This window comes from Mus musculus, chromosome 16 (assembly GCF_000001635.26).
Source record: "Mus musculus strain C57BL/6J chromosome 16, GRCm38.p6 C57BL/6J".
NCBI lineage: Eukaryota > Metazoa > Chordata > Mammalia > Rodentia > Muridae > Mus > Mus musculus.
Window position 1 is genome coordinate 39,983,988 of NC_000082.6, and position 20,486 is coordinate 40,004,473.

At 38.1% G+C, this 20,486-nt stretch overlaps 1 protein-coding gene across 4 annotated transcripts in view; it reads left to right on the forward strand.

The window, feature by feature from the left end:
- The first annotated feature begins 266 nt into the window (after nt 1–266).
- Nucleotides 267–20,486, forward strand: part of Lsamp (limbic system-associated membrane protein) — a 2,197,426-nt gene continuing 2,177,206 nt past the window's right edge. For 2 of the 4 annotated variants that reach the window (XM_030249137.1, XM_030249138.1), the window contains exon 1: nt 267–740. In XM_030249137.1, the coding sequence (XP_030104997.1) occupies nt 674–740 (67 nt within the window). In that variant the 5' untranslated portion in view covers nt 267–673. The remainder of the gene's footprint in view (nt 741–20,486) is intronic. The other 2 variants (NM_001361282.1, NM_001361281.1) reach the window with 1 other exon arrangement.

The following is a 20,486-nucleotide window of genomic DNA, read 5'->3' on the forward strand; positions in this document are numbered from 1 at the left end:
ACTAGAATCTCAAGGTGGAGGTCACTGTGACATTTGGAGGAGGCTTTCAAGCAATCCTTGGCTAAGAAGGGAGAGGCCAGAGAGAAAGGGAACCACGGGATAAGAAGATGAACAGTGAGTTCCAAGATTTTTCTCCCGCGAAGGGGAAAGTCAAATGTATGTTGCGACAAGGTCAAATCAAGGTCTTAAGAAGACAAGGGCTTTTCACCTATGTTTGCTGAGATGAAAGGGGACTTTGGCTGCATTGGACCGACCTCTCACACACAAGCAAACCCAGGGCCGCGGCGCTGCCAGGCTGTGCGCACTAGATGGCAGTAGCGGGGCCCTTTCGGCTGGGCTCCGGGTCCTATAAGGCGCTTGCTTGTTTAAGTACAGTCTCATTTAGTTGGAGCTGCAGGGGAGTAAGGGAGAGGAGGGTAGGAAAGAAGAGAGCGGGAGAGCTCGAGGAAAAAGAGGGCTCTCTGTGCTGACACCAGGTTCGGACTGCGAGCATCCTTCAGGACCGGGCTCGCGCTCTTGGAGAAGAGAGCGAGGCTGTGCTGGGATTCGCTGGGAGACTGCTCAGTCCGCGTCGCTGGAGCTGGGAGAGCCCTGAGGGAAACCAAGGGAAGCGAGCAGCGCGTTTTACTAGAGAGAGCAGGAGTGAGGAGAGACGGCTGGAGCGCTTGGCGACATGAGGACCTACTGGCTGCACAGCGTCTGGGTGCTGGGGTTCTTCCTGTCCCTCTTCTCATTGCAAGGTAGGGGGAGCCTGTGGCGACCCCGCGCGCCCCCTCCTGCCGCCGCTGGGTCCGGGATGCTCGATGGGGTCACCAGCGCTCTGGGTCTACACAGAATCCGGCTTATTGACAAGTCCGGTGATGCGTTTCTACCCGCGGTGCTGTAGTCCAGGCTAGGTCCCGAGGCGAGCGGGAACCTGCAGACTTGCTGCAATATCCATGCTGGTGGTGGCAGATTCAGAGCTGGCCTGTGCGGACTGGGGGTCAGAGAGGAGCATGTGCGGGTCTGGGTGTTTGTGTGTGTGTGTGTGTGTGTATGTGTGTGTGTGTGTGTGTGTGTGTGTGTGTGTGTGTGTTTTGCCGGTGAGGCTGGTAGTGCTGGTGGTGCTGGTGTGGTACTGGTGGGAGGCAGTGGCAGGGATTCTGGGGTTGCTCCTCTGTAAACTCCAAGAGCTGCCTTGGTATTTGCTGTCCCCGCGTCCGCGGTGCTGATACCTCTGCATTCCTGCTCTTCCAAGAGGAAACTGGCATTAACTTTAGGAGGCTGCTGGGTAGCCGCTTGCCACCTGGCACTTGCATCCTAGACAGAACAACCCCTACAAAAATTATTCTGTCCCTAGATGTGGGAGGGGTGAGGGTAGGGGAGAGAAGGAAATGTCTGTCTGAGGGAGAGAGAGAATGAGAGAGAGAGAGAGAGAGAGAGAGAGAGAGAGAGAGAGAGAGAGAGAGAGAGAGAGAGAGAAAATATGAATATGCACTTGAGAAATCATGGGTTAATAACTGCTGGCTCTGAATAGCCAGAGCGTTTCATGCTTGGGGGTTTGAATATCTGGGTCTTTACTTTGAAAATGTCTTGGTTCTGTGCTGAGGGAAGATTGTGAAGTGAATTCACGAAGGTTAAAAATGCAAACACATACATACTCTTTGCATCTCAGTTAAGGCTGAGAAATCCAGAGCCTTCGTATATGTTCCACAGTACACAAAATCATTCCAAAAAATAAGAATGCATTCTTTTCGTTGTTGTTGTTTTTGTAAGTTTCCCCTATTTCACCGTTCCCACCGGTGAAAGGAGCCTAGTACAATTAGCTACTGAGAGACTGCTATTTCTCTCTACCATTGATAGTTGTACTATCCCTTCCTGTTCAGGCATTCTGTTATCATGAGGACCTGTACCACTTACATTTCTCTCAATACTGAAAAGCAAGGCTTCTCATTTACACACACACACACACAAACACACACACACACACACACACAGAGAGAGAGAGAGAGAGAGAGAGAGAGAGAGGGAGGGAGAGAGAGAGAGAGAGAGAGAGAGAGAGAGAGAGAGACTCATGAATTCTCACTATGAAATGACCAGACTGGCAATCTTCCCTTGATTTTCTTCTGACAGCTGGTTGCTAATGTTACTTTTGTGGGTTTCGTTTTTCATTGCTAGGGAATATTTTGGGTAGCTAGAGAGCCTTCTTGCCAAAAGAAATGAGAATAGACTCCTCCTGGCTGTTTACTAGTTGAAGCATTGCAAGTAAATAAACACAATGTCAAAGTTCTCTTTTGAAATACACAGAGCGACAGCTGGAACTCACCCATGGCACAATTAGAAGTTACAGCTTCTAAAAAACTTCATCTCGGAACTCATTGACCCCTTTTCTTTCTTATCAGAATTGTTAGGTCCTGTGACACATAGGTCTGTGACTGAACATGCCTGCATGAAAAATAATATCCAAATCTATCTTGAGAACCTGATTGCTTTCTATTTTCTTTATTTTTTTAATTTCCTTTCTTTTCCGTCTCAATGCTGTCAGGTTTCTCTGTGATTTCCGATGTCCTATTTCAGCCTTTTAATTATTTGTCTATTGAGGCATTAGCAAAAATATGATAGTATGAGGTCAGTAAGTGAGGGTCATCTTTTTCTTTCTTCTATTTAACTAGAAACTTAGCACACAAGATAAGAGAGTCAGTCACTTGATGTTTCTCTGAAGTTTGAGTAAAGCTTTGGAATATTCATTCCACACCCATAGAATTTCATGAGTGAAGGACAGAGCAAAATGCTGAGCTGATGTCAGGTGGCACTTATGAAGGTTGGTGAGGTCGAATCGAACATCAGACCAGATCATTATATTCCAGAAGATCTTCCCACCAAAAATGCACAGCCCTACCATTCTCTTCACTAAGACCATTGCTGCCTACAAAGAGAATTTGCTAAGGCATGGTAGCCTTATCTGTGCAAAGTAGTTTTTATGTTTGTGTTTGTTTGTTTTCTGAGAATATTATTTCCAGAGGAGGAGTTTTCAAGGGTCACTAAACAGAGCACATTAATACATGGGAAATGGACCCAGTTCTCAAGCACTAAAATCCCCTGATGGGTGGTAAATAACAGGTAGTGGTAGGTTTGAATAATAGACTCTATAGGGCAAGAAGGTCATGCTGCCAGATGGGAATGAGAAAATGATGCTCACTACAAATACTTGTCATACACAGCCTTTCTTCTATGATCTTAGAAATTCTAGGAAAGGCTATTACATTAAGTGCTCTATGCCTTCACTCTGGTGTGAATGTATGGAGATCATACTACACACACACACACACACACACACACACACACACAGACATATGCATGCACATGTACATACACATATACACATTCAAACATGTTCATACATACATATTCATGACCACTCACACATATACACATACTCACAAACATATATATGCATGCATATACACACATGCACACATGAACAAATACATACATACACACATGCATGCACATGCACACACACATGGATACATACACACATGCATGCATGCACATGCACAACACGTACATATGTGCATGCACGCACATGCACAACACGTATATATGTGCATGCACATACATGTACATACACACATACACACACATACACATACACTTGGTGTCAGATTGTGTGGCTTTATTAAATCAGCTACATCTGTAGCAGGTTATTTCCTCTGTTTTTCATGATTACCTCCATGGATTCACAAATGAATGCTGTTATTGGTGTTCATTTCTGTTAGATTCTATTTGTTCAGAATGTTGAACATGTCTTACCCTATGTGTTTCTGAAATGTAGGTATATTTACTGTATAATTTGGATTATCCCCAGGAGACAGTCTACAAAGTTAGGTTTTTACTATGTAGCCATAGGCAGTTCAGATACATTTTGGTAAGGTCTCAGTAATAGCTGTGTTGTTTCACATTGCTGATGCTATGATTATTATCACTATCTTGAAATGAGTTATTAATTATATGTTTGTAAAGTTATATTTACATATGAGCAAGTTAACAAAAACAATAGTTTTTCTTGTGATTCTCTAAATATTCCCCAGTAATTTCATAAATTTGATAATCATCATCCACACAACATCCTTCTGATATTGGCAGGGACACTTTCTAACAGGTAAACCATGACAGGCTGATGATAAGATTACATAGTGCCTAGCTGTGTTTGTCTTGATATTCTGAGAACTGTGTACATTATATTAATGACACCTATTTTTCAGTGTCTAAAATCTTCAAAGGAAATCCTAGAAATTTGTGATTGGATTGTTTTTGTCTCATTTGCCTGTAATCTTAAGGAAACATGAAGAAATTGTTCAACTGAGACTTTTTGTTTCGTTTTTTTTTGTTGTTGTTTGTTTTTTGTTTTGTTTTGTTTTGTTTTGTTTTGCTGTGAATGGAGATAAAACCCAAATAACCAACAAAGCCCACCCTAATCATGACTGTGCATTTTGTGCTTGATTTATTTTGGGGCTCCCTGTTTCATTGGCTCAGATCTGGTTGGGTCTCCTTGTCATCTGGCAATTGTCCCTTCTTTCTCATGCTCCAGATTCAGGGCCAAAGAGCAGCCACTGCTGTGCTCTGAGGTTGGCTCTGTTCTCCATTTGGCATCTGGAATGGCAGTAGCTGTGTGCCCTTTGTGGACTGTAGAGGAGATGAACTCCACTTGGCCCACCCCACCCCCATCTTTGGTTCATCTAGGCATGAAGGTCGCCTTGGCTCCTGCCTGAAGCCAGATTTGGATTGTTAATGCCCAGTACAAGAGGCAAGCACGCTTTTACTGAATTGTAGACAGTACAGACAACCCTCAGGGGAGTCTCACACCAGCTGCTCAGTGTGGGGCTGCAGAGAGGCCCAGGATGTGAGCCCTTCTTATAGACACTAGTAGTATCCTCCCGTGGCTATCTCCTTGTAACTTGCTCATGGCCAGGATAGTTACCCTACTTCCATCCAATATAATTCCAGCAAAGATGAATTGGTGAAGACCTTTATGATAGCTTCTTCAGACAAGAAGTTGCATGGTACCTTAATGGTATGGGCTGTATCAACTGATGAAGGAACTTAAGCAAGTTAGAAGATTATGCAGAGATAAATCACTTTCTGTAGATGCAGCTTCCTCCTAGGTGTAGATGTTGATATTAGTCTTATCACCAATAATAACCTGGAACCAATCCACTAAGCACTGACTACAGAGCTTCTAAGTCTTTAGTGCAAGACACAATTCATTTTTTTCTATTACGTTTGCATTTCAAGAAAATGTTTGTTACTACTAGATTAAAAATGATACATTCACATTCAGAAAAAAATTCACCCTTTCCCCTAGAGGGTTGTTTCCTATCTAGTTTTTGGTAGCTGAAGACACCGTGTCACATATATAGTGATGATCATTAAGTACGTACAATTTGTAGCTCAAATCACCACCCTGAGTGTTGAAAATATGGGTGTCATTTACAAGTATTTTATTAATGTACAAAGATACAGAACAATATAGAATACAGCAATTGTCCATAATACCTTAGGGAATCTTTCATTTGAAAAATGTTAACACTAGAGATCTATGATTCGTTTCACATAGTTCTGGTCAGATCTGGAGTCTACACTTCACAGGAAGTATGTTGTCTCAAGAAGATATTTTTTTAAAGCTTTGTCTACATAGTATATTTTCTTCATTATACCTTTATTCCACATGGCATATTTCCATCAACAAATATTTTTATGTTGTGATTGATCTTCCAAAATGATCCTTTCATTGCCCATGAATTCTTGTACTGCTTTTATTCTTCAGCATTTGAGAACATCTGACTGTCCACATGAGCAGCATTAGTTTAAAACTTAGGTAGAAAATGTAGCCCCATGGCCTTTCCATAGGATCACGTAAGAGTACCTCTCTTTGCTTTTGAATTGCTATCTGGTAAAATAGCGGTAAAACTCTCATGTGAGCCTCATTTTTCTGATTAGTTAAGGGTCATAGTGCTTTGCCTAGTGTCTGGATGTGCGATTTGCATATTATTTGCTTCTGTGGAGAAGATAATGAGTTAAAAGTGTTTGCCTTACCTTTTGCAACAGTCTGAAAGACTTTACACAAGTTCCATCTATCTCTTCTGCTCCTCCTCCATCGTTCTATTTTTCAGACTTTCTCTGCACTTGGGTGAGAGCCATATTGAACTCCTAGTGCTAATTTAATGCTGAGGAGAGATACAGTATTGATATGGGGTTACATAAGCTGCTTGGCGTTCTTGCTCTACTAAAAGAGCTAAAGCCAAAACACAATAGAAAATACACGTCCACTTTTATTTCCATGGTAAACACCTTTGTTTCCATTATCCATATGCCTACGTCTGCCTCAATATTTTAGCTTGCAGTACTGAGAAACTGCTGAAGGAAGGAAGAAGTGTTAGGGGATCTAGATTTCAATTAACTTTGCCACTGTGGCTATGTTACTCTGTGTGAATCACTGTTGTTTAGTAAATGAAACTAAGATTCTCCAAGATTAATAAATCTTGCTGAGGTGGCAGTAGACCAGAACTCTGGTGCTCAGATAACCTCTAACCGTTCCCTTCTCTGAAGTCCCTCCTTTCTCATTTTGATACAAAACAAGGTCACCCCCCCCAAATAAACAATATATGCTATCATTGTTGACATGCATAAATTATGATAGTCTTTTTGCTGCAGTAACAATAATACTAAGAGAATCTCTTTAAGTAAGGTCACATTCTCGTCCTATCTTAGTTGTTTGGTTGAGTACATTTAAGTTACCAATGTAACTTAGATTTTATCGAATTATTGAAGTAGCATGAATAATCCACATGCATGTGGTATTTAATAAGATGCTTCTCTCTGTCTCTGTCTCTCTGTCTCTGTCTCTCTGTCTCTCTCTGTCTCTGTGTCTCTCTGTCTTTGTGTCTCTCTCTGTGTCTCTCTCTGTCTCTCTGTCTGTCTCTGTCTCTGTGTCTTTTTCTGTCTCTCTGTCTTTGTGTCTCTCTGTGTCTGTCTCTCTGTCTCTATCTGTCTCTGTCTGTCTCTGTGTCTCTGTCTCTCTCTGTGTCTCTGTGTCTGTATCTCTCTCTTTCTGTCTCTGTTCAGGCCAGCTTTCCGCTCATCACCCTCTGTCTGCATAGGAAGAGCAAAAAAAACTTCCTAATGCTGCTTTTACCTAATGTGGTAGGGTAAGATGTATCCTAGTGACCTAACCTAAGCTTGTGCTAGCATATCAGATGCAGGCTGAAAGTTGATCTTACTTACGATGATGGTTTTGTCACTGAAATTTTAATTTCCTATCTTTCCCATTAGGCAGAGATGTGGTTTGTGCTCAGGAGGAAGGAGAGGGGGCATTCTGTGGGCTTAAAGTTATTTTTGTGTTTATGATGTGAGCTATATGAAAAATAGGTAGTTATGTCATTTGGTTTGGTTAAAAACAGAGTACAGATTACAGAAAAGTGGAGGGAAATGCAAAAAATAACAACTAATATACTTCCTTTCCCTTCTGGCTCTTTTCCTTCCTTCTATAAATATTTATAAATCCTCAAGTCAACACTCTCATAAACCTCATATCAAGAGAGACAGGCACCCAGAAGACAATAAATTAATTAGCACTATAGTGGAATATAATGAGAGAGAGATTAGGGCACCATGACTATATATTTCAGGTAGATACAACGTAGACTGTAGAGTTAAGAAAGTATTTATTTAGTCCACTGATGCATAATTAGAGTTTGAAAGATAAGTGAGATTTAGATAAGTAGATATATAGCATAGACAGAGCTTTAACAGACAAAGGAAGCCTACTGAGGCTTCAATGTACCACAGAGACCATCATATTCCAGAAACCTAAGGACTAGAAGCAGGGCAAAATCCAAAGAGTAAGGAAATGACAGAAAGCAAAAGAGGGGTGTGGAATCACTAGTTCTGTGGAAGACAGAGGAGCAGTAGTGACTTCATGTGGCTTCTTTCCAGGTCAAACATGAGGAAAGGCATACAGAGTTAAAGCAGGGATGTGTCTCCTGTGAGTTTCTACAAGAGGCCTCCAGTTGCTGTAAAGGGAAAGGGTGAGCTTGACAAGAGGAGCCTACTGGAGGTTTTTAATAGATAAAGGAGATTGGGGTGGGGACTCAGCTGTTGTAATAGACTGACTGCATTGGGGGAATCGAGGTAGAATCCTCTGGGTGTGGTTGGGAGATCTCGAACAGAGCAGGTTATGCAGAGGAGTCAAGTTTACAGCTATGGATACTTTCCATCACCTAACTCTTACCTTAACCCAAGTTTTCAAGGCCATATGTGGGTGCTGTGTTTCCTTACAACTGAGGGCAGAGATGGAGAAAGCTAGCTAAAGAGTAGATATTGATGCCCAGGCTCCTATCTCCATATCCAGACCCTTACGTTTGCACTCTCCTTCCTAATAGAACCAATAGTTTAAATGTGTGCAGCTTACAGAATTTAATAGAAAAATCATCTCTGACTCTCCACCTATGTGGCCTTGGGCAAGACGTTTTCTGATTCTGGAAATAATCTGTAAGGTGCCTTTGAGTTCCAAAAATTAGATGAGTCTATGTTTTACTCTGACTGGGGAGAAGTCTAGACTTAATTAGCAAAGCAATGGAATTAAATAGTATTCTAAAAGCAATGCACTTTTATTAGATTCAAGTATGTACAGAAAAAATAAAAAACAATTCCTTGCAAATCTTTTCAAGGAGAATGTACCTTGCTGCCTTTCTTTTTGGCATAATCAGGTTAAAAATGAACTGATTTTTGTTTGTTGGTAGCATCATGTATTTACAATCAAGTCACCCAAAATATAACCTCACCTCTTCCTGGCTCACTGATTACCTGACGTATGTGATGATCTGTACAAGTGCACAATAAATTCACTCAATAAAAATTTGTGAAGGGTCAATATTCTTAATTTTTTTCATCAATAGTTAAAAAGTGATAAATTGTAACAGACTGATTTGGAAAATAATTTGAGAGAAAAATAAGTGGTAAGAGATGGAACTAAGCCTGGTGGAAGGATAGAAGGTCAAAGACAATAAAGAATAACAAAAGGAGAGAGTTGTGTTCATGGGAAGTGAGAGGAATGGAAAAGGGATATTCTTGTGTTTCTTCTCTCTCTCTCTCTCTCTCTCTCTCTCTCTCTCTCTCTCTCTCTCTCTCTCTCTCTCTCTCTCTCTCTCTTTGTAGCTATAGTATACATTCTGGCCTGCATGGAGTTAAGGACTTTATGTTGGTAAGAATTGCCAAAGAAGCTTCCAGAAACAGCTTCCAGAAACAGAGTGAACCTTGGAAGCCAGACTGAACCATTTGTTCTTAATCCTTAAAGAATAAAGGGCCTTTGATTAGCACAGGAAGGAAGTGACATGAAGGAAATGCAGAGCCTGCAGGACAAATTTGGTGCCCAGAGACCATTTGCATAGAGAATAGAGACACAAATTTAGGCTAGGCTGCCTGCCTGCTTGCTTCCTTCCTTCATTCTTTCCTTCCCTCCCTCACTCCTTCTTCCCTCCCTCCCTTCCTCCTTTCCTCCTCCCTCCCCCCTCTTTCTTTCTTTCTTTCTTTCTTTCTTTCTTTCTTTCTTTCTTTCTTTCTTTCTTTCTTTCAATTACAAACACTGAAGTAACAATTTTTAACATAAAATCTACAAATATGTGAAGAAAAACTTGTTTTATTGTTTTTAAAGATTTCATAATTTTTATGTGATAATATTTTCCTGAAACACATGAGTGTCTCATGTGTTTAGAGGCCAGAAGAGGGCATCCTATTCCTTCAAATGAGAGTTATGGATGGTTGTAATGCACCATGTAGGTGTAGGAAACTGAACTCAGGTCTTCTACAAGAGCAGCTAATTCTCTTAATGGCTGAGCCATTTCATCTCTCCAGCCCCAAGTGTATAGATCCATAAGCTCATATAATTAGATGGATATGGCATTATCAAGTCCCTTTTTAGATATAGAGACATATTTAGGTGTTCTGTGGAATGATATTAACACACAGATCCTGTGGACAGTTTACATATGATCTTAATGAGGTGATAAAGAGTTAATGGGTGTGTGAGTGCACGTGGATAATATGTAGTGCCTAGTGCATGACAAGTAGGTACAGCGAGGAGAGCTTTCCTCGATTTCTGGATTCCCGATGTAGACCATCTGTTTAGTTCTGTTCTTGTATAATATATGGTGAGAAAATATTGTTAAATAAACCTTGGCAACATTGAAGGAACTTTGAAGTACTTCCCATTGCATTCAGAAGCAATGCTCATGTTTTTATATTCGTAGAATGAGTGAAGCTACAGTTTTCTCTGATGTGCTTTAAAAAATGGCTTATCTCTTCAGAAATTCCATTATAAATTAACGGGCTCATTGTAGAAAAGTGGGAAAACACCAAAGAATATGAGAAAGCAATGGGAAAATTAAATAATATTAAATACCAGAGAAACTTTATTAATTAGTAATTTTGTTATACAACATTCCCAGCTTTCTTTCAATCAGGGGGGGAAGGTATGGGGGACTTTTGGGATAGCATTGGAAATGTAATTGAGGAAAAAACATAATAAATAAATTAAAAAAGAAGAAGAAAAAAAGGCACATGTAAGTTAACAAGCTGAGATTATAGTACTCATATATCTTTTGATTTATTATTTTCCGTGAATAGTATATTATTAATTTTTGTTATTAAATATTCAACGACTCTATCTCTGTTAACAGTTATATAGCAGCCTGTACCATCATTTATTCATCATACTCTGTTCTTGAAAAAAAGCATTCGGTCAGTGCTTTTATTTTTAAAAGAGGAAGGCATTCCATTTAATTTGGTTTTGTTTTGTGGCCATAGTAACATTTATAGCCTTAGAAAAGGGACTAGAAGGATTAATCCAGTTATGTTTCTTCTTGGGTGAAACACTCTTGCTACAGATCCACAATCTCCTAAGTACACGGAGGATCACAGCAACATGATCGATGTAGCAGATGCACACCATTGGGAGCCCAGGGAAACTCTGAGGGAGCAAGAGCTAAGAGTATTGCGCAATTGCCAGAGAAACACCAGGGTCTGTGCTTAGAATTATAGGGAGATGACTGCATTTATTAGTTCTTTCTTATTTGTCATTCACGGGTAACTTATTTCATTGACTCTTTTCCTCAGTTAAATTAGTCAACTTTCCTTTTTTCTGCTTTTATTTATTTGTTCGGTTTGGCAATGTGCACAACCAGAGTTGTCTTGGAAGCCTGTGCAAGCCAGGGGATAATTTGCAGGAGCTGATTTTCTCCTTCCATTCTCTGGGTCCCAGAGATCAAATTTTGGGTCAAATCTTGGGCTTAGTAGCTTACCTCTTGAGCCGTCTCTCCAAAGCCCCTCACAAATGTGAGCAAAGGCTTTCCATGTCTGTCACGAGTCGGGTGTCTTCTTCCTCCCAGTCCAGTGCTCTCCTTCACTGAACCTTTTGTGACTTGGCTCAACTACTATTTGTCTAATGCTTTTTGCTGCCACTTGACTTCGCAGTGAAAGGGACTTTCACTTGGCTTTTGTACATGAGCGGTTGTAGGGGGGAAAAAATCTCTCGGGCAAATTTCAAATTGTTTAGAACTGTGGCACTTTAAAAGCACCTCGGCATTGATCTACTAACTCTAGATCTCACCTCTCTGTGCTACTTTTAGAGTTTGTAGATGGATACTGTCCAGCAGAGGAGAGTCATCTACGTTCTGATGTCGATTTGTTTTCAGAGATCAGACACTTGACATTCCTAGAGTGGACTGTCCCTTTAAAATATGAAACAAGTAATGGCCTACAGAAAGATTATGATAAAACTTTCCAGTTTTTTGGCTTTTCCCTTCGGCCCTGACTGGATGTGTAGTCTACTTCCCACAATCCTGTATGTTACATGGTTCCCTACCCAGACCACTCCCTTTGCCCCACCCCAAAAATGGCTACTGGGCTTTCTCAATCATCTTGCATGCCACCCCTCGCCTTCTTTTATGTTTCAGAGTTGTGTGTGAAGAATCACATTAGTGATACTGTATGCTTTCTTTTACAATCTATTTACGTTTACACATATTTATTTTTATATTTACATATTTCTCATTGTTTACCAGTTGGCAATAGTGATATTTTGTGAGCTGACTTTACATTTTACTTCCGGGATCCATATCATTCAAAGCTTTAAGGTCTTATTAAAGGCACTTGAAGGTTTTCTGGGTGTTATTTATGCTTAGTGTTTTTCTGTAATGGAGTTGGTAATGTGTCATTGTTTCCTCTTCTAAATTTAAGTAACTAAATACTCTGACAGATTCCTAGAGCTTCCTTCTACCACTAGCAGGTGAGCTCTGGTTGTGTTACAACAGGGCGCATTAGCTCTGTTTACATCTACTAATTTGTTTTTAGAGTATTGTCCTTCCCAACCACACTTTCCAGTTCACCTGCCATCTTTCACAGGCAGCAGTGAGAGAGGTTTACCTTTTAAACTCATATTTTTTTAATGTTTTCAATCCTAGATTTCACTTTTCCTTTAGTTTAATCAGTCATGGAGTCTTTTGATTATTAGCATATGCTTGACTCTGGTTTTAATAAAAGTTAGTTTTATTATCATAAAATGTCTCCCAGTTGATAACCTTGAATTATTTAGAAGTAGAATATCTAACCACAAATACCTCCTAAAATTAATGTGTTCATACTTCAAATACCCATATTTTATCTTGCTTCTTATTTCAAAGGCTGACTCTTCTGCTTGTCAGTTATTCCTCAAAAACTCCTGGAAACATTTAGGATATATCTAAATTTCTTTATTCTTGTTGCTCTGTTCTTCCTGTGTTTAGTTAGAATTTTCAACTATTCAGAAAATTTCTACAGATTTCTAATTGAGTTTTTAATTATTTCTCTACATTGAGAAAGAATATATCCCAGGGTCTTTTTATTAAAGGCAAAGGCTTCATGGTCTGTGAGAACCTGAAAAGCCGGACTCCAGCTTGGGCAAACTCCTTACCATTTCAATGTAATTACATCATGTCCCACGAAGACCCTGGAAAAGATAAAAGCCATGCATTTTTAAGACTTCATTTTGGGGTTGGGAAAAGACTCCGTTTACAGTTTCTATTATGATTTTGTGTGCTTACATTTGGCAAATTTTACCTCTGACTCCATACTCAGGTACTTTCAGAGACTTTATTAATTTCTGAGGTACAGAGAAGCATGTCAATAAACACTGGATATCATAGAGTTTTGTGTATAAAACTTACCCAGTGACCTCTGCACTTTTTTGAATCTGACATCATCCAGTTAAGTAGATGTCACTCTTCCCAGGAAGAATGAGGTGAGAGTCTGACTTTTGGATGGGATTCATCTTCCTCTTAGCTTTTTGAGGAGGCAATCTTAATGATAATTGATGGTATATTCTCTGTTTTATTCCTGGGTTTAGGATACTTCTGGTGCTTTTAATTACAGGTTGGGATATTTCTAATATTTTCTCAAGTTCCTTCTGCAGAATCAGAGGCTCCCAAAGCAGAAAAACTAATAAATGTCATCTAAACGTAGTGTTGCACATACTTTGACTTGAAGGAGAGCCATATTCTCATGGAGTCAATGACATAGTCTGGGGTTTGAAACAGAGTTCATTGATGACTTAAGAAGAATTGAAGTCAGGGCTACTGAACAATATCCCCCTACTGAATCTCTAATTAGTACATGCTTCCCCACATGTTGTTGGGCGGGGGGAGGCAGTGGTTTCAAATTCCCTTTTCTTTACATTCATTAGGGGCTCCTTATTTATGCTGTACATATATGTGTTTCAGGAACTAATTTCCTATTGAATAAACAAAGCACATTGTACTCCCATGTTTTGTGACTATACCAAGCATAGTCATATTTAACAATCCTAAAAAAAAAAAAAAAAAACAAAAAAACCAGTTGTTTCAAAAAACATATTCATCTTTAGCTGATCACCTTCCAAACTGCCATTAACTTTCAAACGGGTAGAAAAGTCAGGTTGGGTGGCGGTTTATTGACTGGATTATAAGGTATCATATTTATTTTCCTGTTTGCCCTAACCATACTTCCCTCCAATCCTCATTCCAGTCTTTAGAGCTTTCCATTTTAATATTTCTTCATTAATATAAATTTTTTCTTGTCCACCATTTTGGTTATTTTTTGTTTACTCATGCAGATAAGGCTCCTCAAAAGTCTAATGGTAGAGCAACAATTAACTTTTCCAGATTTTTTTACAATAGAGGACTGTGTCTGAAAATGATTTATCCCACTGGGAACTCAGAATGTGTCTTTTAGCATATTAGAGAGTATAGTAACCTTTTCTTTGATTTCTATTTCAAAGTTTACTTGTCACTTTCCATTTGACCAAGACATTAGGTGTGGCCTCTCCATCTTGGCCTTTGAGAATGTGCAGAGGACTTTAGTGAAATGCTTGTCTCCTCAGAATGTGGTCACTAAGAATGAAGTAAGAGATGGAGAGTTGCGTCATGATATCTGAACATCATGGAGACCGAGATCAAGCAAAAGACTCCAGTCATTCAAAAATCATGCCAATACTACTAATAGCTCCATAGTATTTTAAACTAATTACCTTGTTCATTTCCTTTATGATTACTAGCACACAGGCAAAGAAACTGGAATAGTAAGAAGTTTGTCAAACAGATAACAATGGATTGAACTGGCTTTGAACCTGGCTCATGGCCCCACATGCCTAATCATGACATGATACACTTTCATGATAAAGAAGACTACTTAGATAGATATAAGTTTATAAAGAAAAAATGATTGCTTATTCATCTTTTGAGTACATCTTTATCTGTATAATAATCATCGCTAATGAGGGTTCAAAGGACCATTGATGTGTCCATATTTTCATTCATGGCTCTAAGTGGTCCTTGTGCCTTTTTAAATCATCTTTAGTAGTGATTATGGCTTAAATAAAGGTATTAGATTTAGAACTGTTTGCTGCTGAGGTGCCGGAAGGGATGGCATTGGCCATGATCATGACTGTTGGTGTTGTTAGGATGTAGCTGAGAAGCCCCAGAAGATGAGATGGGCACATTCACTAAGCAAAGCTCTGGAGAGACAGCTTTTTAACACAAAGGCTTTGTTTTTTTTTTTTTTTTAAATGCTAGCTGCTGTAGCAGAGAGACTATTTGACATTGTGTGTGATAGAGAACACAACACATATATATTTTTTGAGTAAATAGGATCAGTGTTCTAGGCAACATGCAGCCCTGACAGAGACAAGGAATGTTCTAGAATTTTCCAGCCATAGTAAGAAGCCAGTTTCAGATGATGCTGTGAAAAAAAAAAGCAAACAAACAGGTGTCCCCTTTAAAAATATTTACAAGAGTAAAGAAGGTAGGTACAAATGTATATTTCTTGGACAATATTTAGTATATTGATTCAATATACTCTGTGAGCTATGTTAAAAATTTTCAGGAGTGGCAAAATTAGTGTAGTCTTAAATTTTGTATATTAATACCTTCATGTTCCACTGGATATAATTGATCTGATGTTGCTTACTACAAGTGTATGAAAATTAAGTGTTTAGTTGAAAAACTTTAGCTCATCCTATGTGTTTAGGAGGTCTCATAAATAAATGTAATTTTATACAGTATTCATGTATTAGCATTTCTCTTCTGAATTTACAGTTTGTGATCCTTTCAACTTGAAGATGTTGCAAACAAGAAGTTTCTATTAATCCAGCTAAAGAGACTGACTGATGTGTAACCTTTTCTTGCCTTTCCAAATAGAGATATGCTTGGTTGTTTACAGCACTGTCAATGTTTATTTAATTCTGCTGTTTAGATTCCACATCTCCCAAGCCTCTGCCTTAAAAGGCTTTCCTTTTCAAGATCCTTGTAAACAAGACTTGCCTGTCAGTCAGCCCCAGATACACACACACACACACACACACACACACACACACTCCTAAAAAAAGAAACAACTAAAACAATCTACTTCTCCACTACAGTATTTGAAGTCTGGCTTCAGTGGATCTTTGAAGGCTGATTTTATCCTCCTGGCTGCACAAATCCCACTTCACCTCATCTTATATTATCTGCAGAAATCTTGCTGCCAGTCAGTTTCACACATGCCCTGACTTCCCGAGCTATGGAGGCTAGGGAAGCATGCCCTTCAGGATGGCAGCACTGCCTTGCAAAGTACCAACAAATGGGAGCAGTCAGAATGTGGCTGTCATGTGAACTTGGTAACAGCCAGAAGGTAAAGTTGTGGCATGCAATACAAGTCTTTCATGTTTGACTGGTTGATGAAAGCATCTGTTTCGTGTGTGTGTGTGTGTGTGTGTGTGTGTGTGTGTGTGTGTTCTATATGTGTATATGTGCACATGTATACATGGGTGCTTTCAAGGACTGAGACAAGGAAAGGGTGCTGAATCCCTGAAAGATGAAGCTCAGACATTTGCAGGATCCTGGCATTGTTACATGGGTGTGTTGGGATCGGAGTTCTGGTCCTCATCATGTGCAACATGTTCAACATGTGCTTTAGTCCCAATTATTTTGTGCTATGCCTTGACTGACTTCTGTTTGAGACTTAACTGTCTGTTTCTCTTTGAGCTAGGGTGAGATTCTTTCTATCTTTTGGTTAATTTTTAAGATGACATTTTAGTCTCTATTCATTCTCATGGATTGAGACAGTGTCTTACAAATTTGTTACTTTTTAAAACTCAACTTATCATCTTCTCTTATAACCAGCCTTCCCATTCTGTAAAACAGTCATGACTTACCTGTAAGATTAGCATTTCTGTATTCTATCAGAACTCAGAAAGTGTTTTTTGTTTTGACAATTTTGATCACAAAAGTACTCCTTCTTTTAATAGAAGCCAGGTAGCATCTACTGAATCCTGTGTGTCCCTTTTGTTTCTGTATTAAGTATATTGCTAGGTTCAAGTAGAGTATAGATTCACTATCAAACATGAACGAAAGTCATCATAAAATGGTTCTCACTCCTTTTTCATTCCATATTCCTTGCTGGGTATCTTGGTATCATCTAGCTGATATACCTGATATATTTTCCTCCACATTAGGAATTTGAGTTATAGGTAATACTTGTGGTAGTAAATTACCTTCAACAAAATACAGGAGTTGAAAGCAATGGGAGTGTGTATCTTATGGGGCAGAGTATGTGTCTGGAAGCACAAAGGAGTTTCCGGACCATAGACTCATTCAGATCCTTAGGGTCCATCAGACCTCAAGATGGTGATCTTGCCTATTATTTTAGCACATATATGATTTAAAACTATGCATAGCACCGAACTCCAATACCAAGGGAGAAAACAAGGCTTGTACTGTGGTGAATCGTGGCAGCAAGTTAAATCATATCTGATTACTTTCCACTGGGTAGAAATGGAATGGTATGTCCTTATTTAAAATTTCTTAACATTTGCAAACTTTGGGTACAATAAAACATATTTTGATAAATGAAAGTGTCTTTGACAGTACTCTCTGTTCTCCATGTAAATCTGATGATTTTAACAGAGAATATTATTTATAAGTTTGTTTTGTATATGTGTTTATGCTGTGATGGGAGTCTATAAAAATAAGTAACATCCTGTTTCCTACCAAATAGATATATTTTGCAAGTAGATAGAGGCATTCATTGTGTACATACCTTCTTTAGAGGCAACACTGCCACAGGCAACAACCACCAAGCCAGTTGTCGATTTTACACACATATTAATTTGGACCCCCAAGATTCATTTGCATTTCTGATACTTACTGGATTTAACTTACATATGGCATTATATAACTTTAAAGCAATTTTTAGTCATCAGGTATAAAATTGAAAATTAAAAAAATCTACATTCTCCTAAAGTATAAAAATTTATACAGCACTTGGGAGTCTCATGGGATTTTGGGCTCATCAACCAAAAACATATGACCATTGGACCAATTCTTCTTTAAAAATGATATGAAGTTAGGCTAAGCGATTTCAATGACCTCGTCCACTATTAAACTACTCTAATGATCATAATTTCACAAAATGAGTCAGCAAATATTTTCTGCGTGACAACTATATCTAAAATATTAGAATAAATGCTAGACAGAACACTGGACAGATCTTTAAGAGCCCATAGGTAATGTGTGAAGAAACAGCATCAAATTATTATTAAGCAAGGCAGAACCTAAATCGGTTTGTAATTTAAAAACCATGAATTAAAATACAATTATAAATAAATTGAGGTTTATTATGGAAAATCTGGGAGAAGCGATTTTGTTTCTTTCCCTTTGAGGTTTATTATGGAAAATCTGGGAGAAGCGATTTTGTTTCTTTCCCTTATTTATATATTTCCATTTTCAACTGCAAGTCATTAGCAAGTCACTATTGTTTGGGAAGTAGAGAGCTATTGTTCTTTAGCTTATAATGTTAGTACATGGAGTAGTTCTTAAACAAATCTAAGAGTGCATCTACTCCCCTATTAAAAAAAGAACTACTCTACACTAAGTTAAATGAGGGAAGCTTAACTGCATCTGTGGTTGTTTTAACTGTATGCATGAAGAATAAAATTTGGACAGTGCACACATAGGACTTGCAGGGACTCACAGTGTGTCATATTTTGCACTTTTTATGAATGTTGATATGTTTTCAGAATAATTTATAACTGCAATTGAAAACTGAATGGCTATTGATTAAATTTTAGTTTCAAAAACTAATTGACATATAAAGCTTCATAAATCCTTTTAGAAAAGGATGAGTATAAATTAAAAACTAATTACAGCAAAGGCTTATAAAATACTCCAATTCCAGTTCTATGGTTATATACTGTTGTATGCTATGAAGGTGTTCCTTTGTCTTCTTAATCAAAACTCCTGCCATAGAATTAAATATGAACCATAAAAGATATTTTAATTGCTAATGATTACTTTATATATAGTATCCCTTTTCAAGAGAGTTTATAAGAATTTTTAATCAGTAATATTTAAAAATTTAAAAAAGAACAGAAGTGGGCCATGTTAAGGCAGCAGAACCAATTGCCAGTTATCTGTAACCTCTATCCTTGATGCTAATAAGCCTTTTACCTTCGAAGACACTAAGCATCTGGGATCTAAGTAGTGACACCTATTAGTTACAATGGTTTCCTTTTACCTTCTAAGCAATCTGATAGATAAACCTCCAGGAATCCCACAAAATTGGACCCTTAATTGACCAAATGAATGGCTGTCTCTCTTTTACAGTATAAATTGAAAAGTGAGTTTGCTCCCATGAGGTAAGACATAACTTAGGAAAGAAATCACGCTGAGACTCCACTTGCCACATTAGTGTGCCCTTGTAATCTCACCAAAAGCCACCCACCAACAGTAGGACAAAGTGATTCTTCTAAAACGCACATCGTTCTTCAAATGATTCATCTCAATTTCATCTTCACCATCACTTTAGAAACATGCCTGAAACCACATTTATTTTAAAGAGTTTTAAGTAACATTTGAGGATCACCTGATATAATAGAGAATACTCTTTTCAAGCAATATAGCAGCAGAGAAGGTAGCTAAAGAGGGTGTTCTGAGATTTTTTTTTTTTCCTGTGTGACTTCCTTTCAAATACTGGGAAATATGAAGTATTTTAAAGGCAATCTGTGAAATAGCAATTTTATATGTAGTATGGTTATTCTTTTTGTCTACACTTCTTTAAGTACTAAACATACTAGAAATTATAATTCATATGCAATGGCAATATGAGAATTTACATACTTCAAATAAAAACAATTTAAATTCATTTAAAAAAACCAATTCAATTACAATTAAGTAACTGGGTAATATTTTCACAAAAATCCATTAAATCATATTCTTTCATTAAAATAGTTTATACATTTTTAATACAAATGAAAAACAGAACCAAAGAGATAATAAAATAGCAGCAGAAACTAATTAACTGGAAACAAAAAGAGAGTTTATAAAATCTTTGGATAAAAATCAGTCCAATAAGCAAATGTCTTGCAATTTCAATAAAAATGAAAAAATAAAGCATGCAAAATTAGCAAATGATAAAGTGGGCATAACTGCTGATAATAAAACTTAGAACTCTATAAAAATTACCTCACAGAAGCCCATTTTTGCATACTAAAAATCCTAATAAGTTGTATGAGATATTTTGGGAAATTATAATTATAAAAATTCATTTACAGATTAAGTGAATGAATATTGGACAAAATAGAAAATAAAGTGCCAAAGAATTACTTCTTATAAGGCTTTTCTCTCTGTGCGCTTAGAAACTGTCTAGTTGAAATGCTAAGATAAATTTAATTCTTATGTTAACATTTTTAAAGAAAAATGTCAAAGGAAAAGGAAACTTTCATTCCCTTTATTATGAAGCTGTATAACCATAATGTTTATTCATCATAAAAGATCAAACAAAATCATATTTTTTTATATATACCAATCCTGGAAGTACTGAGCTGAGAGTATACAGGGGGTTACCATGGGATGTGGGGTAGGAGAGAGAATTTTGGTAAGACATTGTGCAAATGACACAAAGCT